The 10,495-nt window shown below is 42.2% G+C and overlaps 1 protein-coding gene across 1 annotated transcript; it reads left to right on the top strand.

The window, feature by feature from the left end:
- The first annotated feature begins 36 nt into the window (after window positions 1-36).
- cyp27c1 (cytochrome P450, family 27, subfamily C, polypeptide 1) lies at window positions 37-9,871 on the top strand. The gene is made up of 9 exons (XM_076730685.1): window positions 37-475; window positions 1,775-1,965; window positions 2,198-2,394; window positions 2,811-3,020; window positions 4,864-5,027; window positions 7,404-7,570; window positions 7,807-7,885; window positions 8,100-8,303; window positions 8,623-9,871. The coding sequence occupies exons 1-9, from the start codon at window positions 188-190 to the stop codon at window positions 8,740-8,742; spliced, it is 1,620 nt and encodes a 539-aa protein (XP_076586800.1). The 5' UTR covers window positions 37-187; the 3' UTR covers window positions 8,743-9,871.
- Window positions 9,872-10,495: the final 624 nt, after the last annotated feature.

Genomic DNA, 10,495 nt, shown 5'->3' with positions numbered 1-10,495 from the left:
AAGCAACTATTTAAAAGCGCTCCACAATACAATCCTATCTAATATTACATTACCACACAGGGAGGACAGCGTTTCACACGTGCCAGGAACATGCATTTGCAGATGTGAACTCTGCGCTTGAAGACTTTGCAGAAGACTCAGTCATACATCGTTTTTGCTCACGGAAACGCCGAAAAGTGTCCAAATCATGGCAATCCTGACTCATTTTACGATAGCATGCTGGAAGAACTTTCAAGGCGACCGGCTAAATAAGCAGCTTTTCTTCATTTTACGCGCCTTACACAAGTCAGCAGCCAGCGAGGCTTTTGGGATTGCGGCTGGAGAGGAAGCCCTGCCTGAACGATTGATCACACCGGCGAACGTCGGCGAGAAGACCTCAATCAAGACCCTGAAGGAGATGCCTGGACCCAGCACCTTATCCAACTTGATCGAGTTCTTCTGGAGAGACGGGTTTAGCAGAATTCATGAAATTCAGGTAATGTGTCCAAATGCCTTTTTTTGTACTTTATCTCGTTTGATTTTGACAGATGAAGGCATCGCTTTGTATTTCCCACCAGTGGCGAAGAGCCTGTAAATTCTCAGCGTCAGCTAAATTTGCCACCTATGCGTAAAATGGCACAGGACGTTGCGTAAAAGCGCACCAGGAGTTTGGCCGCTGGTCAGTTTTCCACTCCAAGGCATGAGTTTTGTAATCAAATTCACGTGAGTTACATCAAACACTGAATGTGTTTTGTCTAAGACAAGTTGCAGCAGTTAATCTTGTCACGAGACTATTTTGTCCCAGTTTATGGAGAAGATATGAAAAATAAAAAATAAAAAATAAAAAATAGGAAATGCAAATTAGCCAAACTTAGTCGTCAATCGACACGTCAAAACAAGACAAGATGAATACCTGTTTTGTCACGTACCCTGTGATGTATTCTCTAGATTCCATTAGGTCACAGCTTATGATCTTATGTTGAAGCTGATAATGACACACACACACTGTATCATGACACGTCTTTAATTGCCCATGGTAAGATAAACACACTCGCCCTCTTTCGTTAAATTCCACTATTTTCATCGTCATTTTAATTATTTTTAATTAGTTGTTGTATTGAAATTTAATCAGTGCTCTCTCTTACCCCCAAATACTTGTTTACACTTCATAAGATACTGTTTCTTAATTTGATGTGGAAATTACTCCCAAGTGATAAGATTAGATAGTTGCTTACTAACACATTTATTTTATAAGACTTAAGAAATTTAATTTAAACCAGTATTTGAAAAGTCATGACTGAGGATAAGATCAGACCAACAATAGGTCATGGTGCATCCCCAGGTTTCTCCAAGAGCGGGTTATTTGATAAACAGCAAGAGCGGCTGTGTGGATGCTACCATTTTCTGGCATTCAGGCATTCAAATATAGATATCCGCCTTTGCTGACACAGCAGTCAGATTAAATCAAGGTAGGCCTTATTTGGGTGGTGGGTAATTGAAGGTTTAAAAAATATCAGTTACAGACTGGTTCTATTGGAGATCCAGTGACACCACTGGTTTGGCTGGCATACAACACTATTCAGCTGAAATGGATTCAGTTACAGTTACTATTTGATCTCCATCAGTTGGATAAAGATTTGTTTTTATTTGTAATACATTTACACTTTTGAGCCAGTTTGTACTTCATTACATGTAGATTTTATAAATCCCATTTCTTCTGACTCACCAAGTTTCTCCAAGTCAAGCAAGTAAAAATTACAACTACTTATTAATTGGTGTCACTCCTGCTTTCCAGATGAAGCACAAGAAGATGTATGGCAAAATTTTCAAATCCCGTTTTGGGCCCCAGCTGGTGGTCTCAGTGGCAGGCCGTGACCTGGTGGCTGAGGTGCTGAGGGCTGAGGGCGTGGCCCCTCAGAGAGCTAACATGGAGTCTTGGAAGGAGTACAGAGACATGAGAGGCCGTTCCACTGGCCTCATCTCAGCGTAAGTCCCCTTTAACCTTTGACCTTCAAGGTAGGACAAGGGCCTCCTGAAATGATTGACTTTAGGTTTCGACGGGAAAATCGCCTCAATTTCATTGTGTGTAGATGGGCACAGCACAAAACTTTGTGTCTGGGCTACAACTCCAGGATCAACCCACCTCTAGTGTGCATGCTCTTGTTTCTATAAAGTCTGAAATACTGTACCACCTTTTCTCCTGTTTCCTGTTTCCCAGTGAGGGAGAAGACTGGCTGAAGATGCGGAGCGTGCTCAGACAGCTCATCATGCGCCCGCGTGACGTCGCAGTCTTCTCTGATGACGTGAACAAAGTGGTAGACGACCTGATAAAGAAAGTTTGTGCTCTGCGTGAGGACTCTGATGGAGCAACTGTGTTCAATGTGAATGACCTCTTCTTCAAATACGCCATGGAAGGTTAGTAAAGATACTCCAAAGGTTGTTTGTGAAGGAGCTGGACGTTGGGCAGGATGGATTTGAAAATGATAGTGTATATGTATCATAGATTTGGGGGGGGGGGGGGGGTCAGTGATGTTGTCAGAGAGGACAAAAGTTGGGCAGGAGGAGCTAAAAGCAGAGAGGAAAAGGAAAAAAAATTGTCAGGAAAAATATGCAAACTATGTCATTCAATCCTCTCACATTTACATTTTCCATGCAGTGATTCTTGTCAAGTCCTGACAATCCATCAACAGCAGCTCCAGTTCACACTGTGCTAAAACGTACAAACCACTGATGTGCATCTGTGGTAGATTCCGAGAAACAAGTGATGGGTCATGAATAATTGTTGCAGCTTTCCAACTCCTCCTCTCCTCTCGTTGCCTTTGTCTTTACAGGTGTGGCAGCCATTTTGTACGAGTGCCGACTGGGCTGTTTGGAAAATGAGATTCCCCGTGAAACCCAAGACTACATCAGTGCACTGCACCTCATGTTCAGCTCCTTTAAGACAACGATGTATGCCGGGGCGATCCCCAAGTGGCTCCGACCCATCATCCCCAAACCATGGGAGGAGTTCTGTCTCTCCTGGGATGGCCTCTTCAAATTCAGTAAGTGGTGTACGGTTTGTACTTTTTCCCCAATAAATACCTTTTAGCATAGTTGTGTGTTGTCTTCTAGTGTACTTGTACCATGAATATGAATGATGAATATGAATGATGAATATAGTACAAAGACAAGATTTCTAATGTTCAAGCTGATACACTTGAATGTTTTTGTCAATATACATTTGAATTTGATGCCAGCAGCATGTTTCAAACAAGTTGGGACAAGGGCACATTCCACAGGTAAACAGGTTCTTTGGTAACAGGTGATAGTATCATGATTGGCTGTCAAAGCGACATCCTCAAAAGGCTCAGCTGTTCAAGGATGGAGTGAGGTTCACCACTTCACCACCAAGTTTTTCAAAGCCTGAAAACCACTGAGTGGCTGTGACCTTTGATCCCTTTGGCACTGCATTAAAAACGGGACTCAGGAACACATCAGAAAACCATTACCGGTAAACAGACCTCATCGCTCCATCTAGGTTTGCAAGTTAAGACTCAGCAATACCAGAAACGCTGCTGAGTTCACACGTCACATTATTCTTGGACGTTGTCTCCTCCAGGCCAAAGAGGAAAAGGACCATCCAGATTGTTACTGGCACAAAGTTCAAAAGCTATTATCTGTGATTGTATGGAGGTGTGCGAGTGCCCATGGCATGGGTAGTGGGCAGTCTGTGAAGGCACCATTAATGCTGAAAGGCACATACAGGTTTCAGGGAACATGGTGCCATCCAGATGACGTCTTTTCAGGAACATCCCTGCTTATTCCAGCAAGACAATTCCAAGCTGCATGCTGTGCATTACAGCAACGTGGCGTCTTAGTAAAATGGCAGGTACCAGACTGGCCTGCCCACAGTGCAGACCCGTCTCCCTTTGACAATGTGCAGTGCATTATGAAGCACAAAATATGTCAGCGGAGACAACGGACTATTGAGCAACGGAAGTCGTATATCAAACAAGAATAGGAAAGAATTTCACTTTCAACACTTCAACAATTCATGTTGTCAGTTTCCAAACGCTTACTGAGTGTTTTTAAAAGAAAAGGTGATGTAACACAGTGGTAAACATGCTCCAGTCCCAACTTTCTTAATATGTTGTAGACATCAAATTCACAATAATTGTGCATTAAAAAAAAAACAGTTAAGTTTATCAGTATGAACATTTAAATATCTCATCGTTGTACTGTATTTAATTGACCATGGGTCGAAAAGGATTTGCAAAACATTGAATTCTCTTCAACTTTTGTGGAATCGAGTTGTACGTTCCAGTGTGCAGTCATTGAAGGATTTTCATAATAAAATGGTATTCCAGAAGTTTACTACTGCACTTCCAGAAAGTTGGTGAACTTGCAACGGACAGATTAAAAAGACAAAAAGGGAATGGAAGCAGGGGAGGCAGAGATATCCTGCCTCAGAAGACTTCACACAACTGTTTTCACAGACTGAGGAGCACTCCTCATGACAAGTAAAATAATGCCCCTGTAAGATTTCTTGTCCCTTTGCCCAAATCTTTCAAAAAGATCATTATAAGTGGTTTTTCAGTTGTAAACATGTTAGATAACGCTTCCTCCGTGGTGCTTTTTAAAATACAAAGCTGTAAAGCTGAGGTCTGGTCGAGTATTAGCAAACTTTTTTTGCATAAATAGCCTGGCATCAATAGAAAGGAATGTTGATTTGCATATAAATCTCTTCTGCTGTATTATGGGGTTGTGGGAGTAGGGGTCCATCTGTTACATAACCTCTTCTTTCCTCTCTCTCCTCTCCTTCACTTCCCTCCCTCCCTCACCTCGCCTCAACTCCCCCCTCCCCCTTCCATTCATCCCACCTTCTCTGTCTCTGTCTGATCGCAGGCCGCATTCACGTTGATAAGAGGCTCACAGAGATCAAGTCCCAACTGGAGCGGGGAGAGAAGGTGAAGGGGGGGCTGCTCACACACTTGCTCATTACCAAGGAGATGAGCATAGAGGAGATCTACGCCAACGCAACGGAGATGCTACTGGCTGGTGTCGACACGGTGTGTGTGTGTGTGTGTGTGTGTGTGTGTGTGTGTGTGTGTGTGTGTGTGTGTTTGTGTGTGTGTGTGGCTGCGTTTGTGTAGAAGTGTAAAAGGACGTGTGCAGAGAGGGGCTTGAGGAGAGGTGCAGTGAGTGTGGCTTCAGCAGGAGGTGGAGGGGTTGGGAGTAGCGTGTGTGTGTGTTGGAGTCAGTGTTGAGTTTCAGGGGTTGGGTTTCTGGCGCCATATCCGTGCCTGTGTAGCTGTGCCAGCGTCAGGTCAGAGCAGTGAATCGGGGGGTTACACGGTGTCCCACTGACAAACTTGTTCTCACTCAGATTTAGTTTCTCGTCATTTGTCTCCGTCTGTTAGATCTACACAGGGGGGCTTTTGTCTTTTTTCCCCCTCTGCCAGACATCTGTGTTATGTGTTCATGTGTTTCCACATTAGAGCTTAATTAGATAGCACCTTGCAAATAATTAAGACGGCTGGTTTAATGTCGTTTTTGGGGAATTTTATACCTCGTTAATTGGCAGTTTAAAGAATATGGAAATGGGGAAACTTGAAGGGAGCAGGGGCATGACGAAGAACAAAGATCCCGGGGCCAGATTTAGACCCAGGATGTTACTTTTGCATGGCTGGCGCCTCAACCCACTGAGTCATCAGGCGCCTCCACATGACACAATCAGGCAGAAAATGAAAGATGTGCTCAAAAATAATATTTGTTATTACACACATTAATATCTCTGAGACAAAAAAATGTGTTGCCTGATAATAGGAATGATTTCTCAACTGTGTCACACTTGTCTGGTACACGTGTGTGTGCATTTGCATCTGTGTGCATACTCTGTGCACATGTGCGCAGTTGCTGCCTAATTTGTTTGGGGTACTGTCAAATTAATGAGAATTATGGGTGTAGAGTGTTTTGTTCTGAGTTGGGGCCACAGGATTAAAGGGTGTGTGTGTTTTCGTTGAACTTGTTGCAACGGCCACGTCCTGGTAGGGGGTGGACTTAGCTGAGCCATTACCTGACCCCGTGGTGCATTTGCCTTTACTCAGCACACACAAAGAGCTGTCAAGACACGTTAGCCACAGCCAGAGTTATAGCACAGACTGGGCAGAGGTGAGATGGGCTGGGGGGGGCGCAGAAGGGGCTGCAGAAGAGGGACGCTGTCATGAAACAGCAAAGATCGGGGAACTGGCGTCATAAGGGGGACGAGGGAGGGAAGAAAGAGAGGGAAGTACGATGGATGTTAGGAAATGAAGAGAAGATGTGGGGGATAGAAGGGAGAGGCCTAAGCCTTTTAGAGCTCTGTTTGGATGAGCGTTTGTCATATGATTCCTCTCTGGCTTTGTCTGAGGTGTTGCCAGCGTCTGTCCCAGCTGGGGTTGATTAGGTGCAAGTTGGTTGATGGGAAGAGGGCGATGACAGACTGGGAGGGAGAATCTGAGGAAGAGTAGGGGGAAGAGGGAACAGTGAAAAGGACGGTGGCTCTTAAACAAGGATATAGACTTTTCTGCTCATTAGTTCCTCCACTGACAGATATTGACCTTAAACTGACCTCTGGTGTCTATTCAGTGTGATCTTAGCAAAAACAAGGCTTCCCCTCTTCCACACACGCATTTCACGACATGTGTGAGTATCAGAGTGAGGAGGCCGGATGGAAGGATAGACAGGATGCCAGGGAAAGAAGTAAGATATGGGTTTGGGCAACAAGACCTGTAGTACAGTCAATGAAGATGTGATGTGACTGCAGGAAAGATGATGACTATTTTCATATCATTTGCTCATCTGCCCACGTCATGGAGAGTAAAATGTCAGTGATGTGCGAGTCAGAAAAGGGAGTTGGGGCAATCGAGAACAGTGAGATAACTGAGTACGTAGGGTGGTTGCGATAGAGGAAAGAGGAAATGAAAATGATCAGGGTGTGTCACAAAATGTGTGGGAAGTGTTGGCAGAGGGAGCCCATTGAGGAGGAAGCGATCGAGCAATGATACATGGCAAGTTTAAAAAACAGAGGGAGGGAGAACTGGCTTCAATATGAAATCTGTGATATTATAACTGGATTACTTCTAATTCTCTGCATCCTCATTACATTTGATGTAAACTGCACACAGTAATGCTGCTAAGTGTTTGGCACAGTTCAGTGTATTTAGGGATAAAGGGCTGAGAGTGCAGCTGGTAGTGGAGTGGACTCGAGTGTCTGCTTAGCACGTGGAGTTGGCCCCCCTCTCCCCTGAAGCCCCTCAGAGTTTCCCAACACTTACGCAACATCACAGAAACTCTTATATCAGCTTGTAGTCAAACCTGTTGCAAAACATCAAGAAAAAAGGCAACAGAGATTTCATGGAATACACTTCAGATAATTAAAGAAATTCACTCCTCTGTTCTCCCAGACATCCTTCACCCTTTCGTGGGCCAGCTACCTGTTAGCCCGCCACCCTCATATACAGCAGCAAATCTTTACAGAAGTGACGAGGACTCTGGGACCTGGAACAGTGGCCACAGCCGAGGATGTCCCTCGTCTGCCTCTCATCAGGGGGCTGGTCAAAGAGACTCTCAGGTGCATAGATTTTTAAAGTCTTCCAGTTCCAGTCTAGCTGTCAATGTCTCACTTTTTTTTTTTTTGGTTTACTCTCACTTGCAATATTGCAATACAATAGTTAAATAGATTTTGAAAATTAGGGGTTGTTTATTATCTTCCTCGCCGTGTCCGGTTATCTTACAATTAAGCTTTGTAGAAGATTAATGTATATTGCTGTTGAATAACAGTCTTTGTGCGCCCCTCCCTGGGAGCAGGCTTTTTCCAGTTCTCCCAGGCAACGGACGGATTACCCAGGATGACTTGGTGGTGGGCGGATACTTCATCCCCAAAGGGGTAAGACTGATGGAGACATAATAAATGCGAGTCTTCTAGTGTGTGCTTGTGCTGAAGAAAAAGCGTGACCATAAGAGCCGGCCAAAAACATTACAGTGGAACCAGATGTAACATGATCCCGCATTACTCATCTCTCTCTCGTACAGATGCATGTACAATAGCACAGCTGTTTTCATTACACAATGGACATTCTTCTGTTTTCCCACTCTGTTAGACTCAGTTGGCCCTGTGTCACTACTCCACATCTTTGGATGAAGAGAACTTCCCCGATGCTTTAGACTTCCGACCGGATCGCTGGATCCGGAAAGATTCCACAGATCGTGTTGACAACTTTGGCTCGATTCCCTTTGGCTACGGCATCAGGAGCTGCATCGGCAAGAGAATAGCAGAGTTAGAGATGCATCTAGTTCTCACAAGGGTAGGGGATTCATCCACTCTTGGCCACACACACACTCATGTTTGTATAAATATATCAACTAATATTAGTGAATGAAGTTTACGCTGTTGTGTCATGCATACAATTATATTATGTGTAAGTAGAAAAACAAAGAAAACCAGCTCAACTTTCACTCTTCTTCAACCCTCAGACGTCCATCGGCTACAGCACAAACCACTGACAAACATTTCCTCTATTAGACTCTAGAAATTACAGTAAATACTAATTAAATAGTCCACCTTGCCTTCTTTCCCAGGCTTTCAAAACAATTCAACAATCTGTGTTTTTGCTTCTTGTGCAGCTCATTCAAAGGTTCCACATTGGCGTGTCTCCCCTCACTGCCGATGTTAAGGCCAAAACGCACGGCCTGCTCTGCCCTGCTGCCCACATCCACCTGCAGTTCACAGACAGGGAAAACTAGACGCGGACTTCTCCCTGCAAGGTCTACTGTACTGTATGTTTTTAAAGCGCTGATTCTTTGTTTTTTAATTAAATACACTGCTTTTAGTACACCTTCCACTGTTAGATTGTAGATACCGAGCTGAGACTGAGGTTTTACTCAGGCAAGAAACGTGTCTCACCTTCTCCCGTTCGTTAGTGAGGAGGACACAGAGATAGTACTGGACTGACAATGTAAAGACTCTTCTTGTATGTATATTATTTGTACTTAGTGGAAACCACTTCAGTTTGGACTGTTACTCCTTCCATTCATTCTATTCAAAATAATGAGTGGGAAAAATGAACTGCAGTCCATATACTCAAATTGTATTATTTTATATTAATGTGCATGCATGTATGTAATAATGTGTGCACACACATTAATACATAATCACAGTTTCCTCCCTGAGCATAAGAAAGTAACTCACTGAGAATGTTGAAGGGTAATCATGAATGTACTGAAGATTTGCTGTTTTAAGAGGTACAGTATGTATATAATGAGCTTTATTTTAAGACTGTGTCACAAACCAAAATTTTGTTGCAGGTAGCTTTTTTTTTCTGGCACCTCAATAATTTTACTAACAGTGAGTTGCATCAGATGATTTTAACCCATGTATATCCATGAAATAATAAACACAGTTAGGAAAAACTGTAGTTGTCGGGAAAAAAAACGTCCAGCTTTTTAAAATAAAAACTAATTTGATCACCCTGTGAGTTAGAACTAATGAATTAACCACCATAAACTGAATTAATCAGAAATTAGAACATTTGCTCACATAAATGAAGTGTGCATCTATTTTTTCACACAATATATTTGGATCCAAAAAACATGTTCCGTATTTTTTGTTTCATATGCTGTTTGTGTGAAGTGTTTTTTTTCTGGAATGTCAGTTACATTATGGTTTTACTGAGAAAGATAATGTATGTTAAGTGTTTGTAAGGAGAAGAGACAAGTTGTTGGATTGTACCATTATGAAGGATCACACTGGTTTGCACGGAGGAAAATGGAAACATTTCATATCTTTGTATTTATCTGCTCTTTTGTCTTTCTGTACCTTTTTACTGTAGTTCCAGTGAAACTGGGAAACAATAAAAATATCTAATTATTTTACCATTGTATGTGTTGTTCTTTGTCAAGCTCCAAAATGCTTTTAAAATGTTGATATCAGCAGCATATTGAAGGCAGAGCATTGCAAAGCAATCTTAATACATTTTTAGATACTACAAACATATAGGAATGGAAGAAAACAAGGGATAACTAAATAAATATTTACTCTGTAGTTTTTGAGAATTGAGTTCTTCACACTTGTTAATTAGTCAAATGTTTATTATTATTATTATTATTATTATTATTATTATTATTATTATTATTATTATTATTGATCTTATCCCATAGATTTACAATAGAACTAACATCTTATGCTTAAATGCTCTCGAGAAACAGGCTCTGGAATGATCCTGTGAATTCCATATATCTGACTTGATAAACTGATGATTAACTTTGATTAAAGCATTTTACATTTATTCTTATTATTGTTGCATGTTCATCTTTTTACGACCTTTGCTCTGTGGCTCTAGTGAAAATATATCCTTGTCCTAAGTGACTCAGTCAGTCAAATGTCCTGCATTTGTTGTAAACTAATTTCGATTCACCGATGTCATGCACGTAGTAAGTCTCTGATTATAAATAAGTACTATGCGGCTTGGAGTGATGTGGAGTTTCTATAAATAAACTT

The sequence above is a fragment of the Chaetodon auriga genome, chromosome 1, assembly GCF_051107435.1.
Source record: "Chaetodon auriga isolate fChaAug3 chromosome 1, fChaAug3.hap1, whole genome shotgun sequence".
Taxonomy (NCBI): domain Eukaryota; kingdom Metazoa; phylum Chordata; class Actinopteri; order Chaetodontiformes; family Chaetodontidae; genus Chaetodon; species Chaetodon auriga.
This window is presented reverse-complemented; position numbering and strand designations above follow the sequence as displayed.

Excerpts from the sequence above, each read along its gene's own strand:
- cyp27c1 (XM_076730685.1), top strand. The coding sequence starts at position 188 with ATGGCAATCCTGACTCATTTTACGATAGCATGCTGGAAGAACTTTCAA. Across the intron at positions 2,395-2,810 it reads CTTCAAATACGCCATGGAAG|GTGTGGCAGCCATTTTGTAC; the intron begins GTTAGTAAAGAT and ends TTGTCTTTACAG. Across the intron at positions 8,304-8,622 it reads TGCATCTAGTTCTCACAAGG|CTCATTCAAAGGTTCCACAT; the intron begins GTAGGGGATTCA and ends CTTCTTGTGCAG.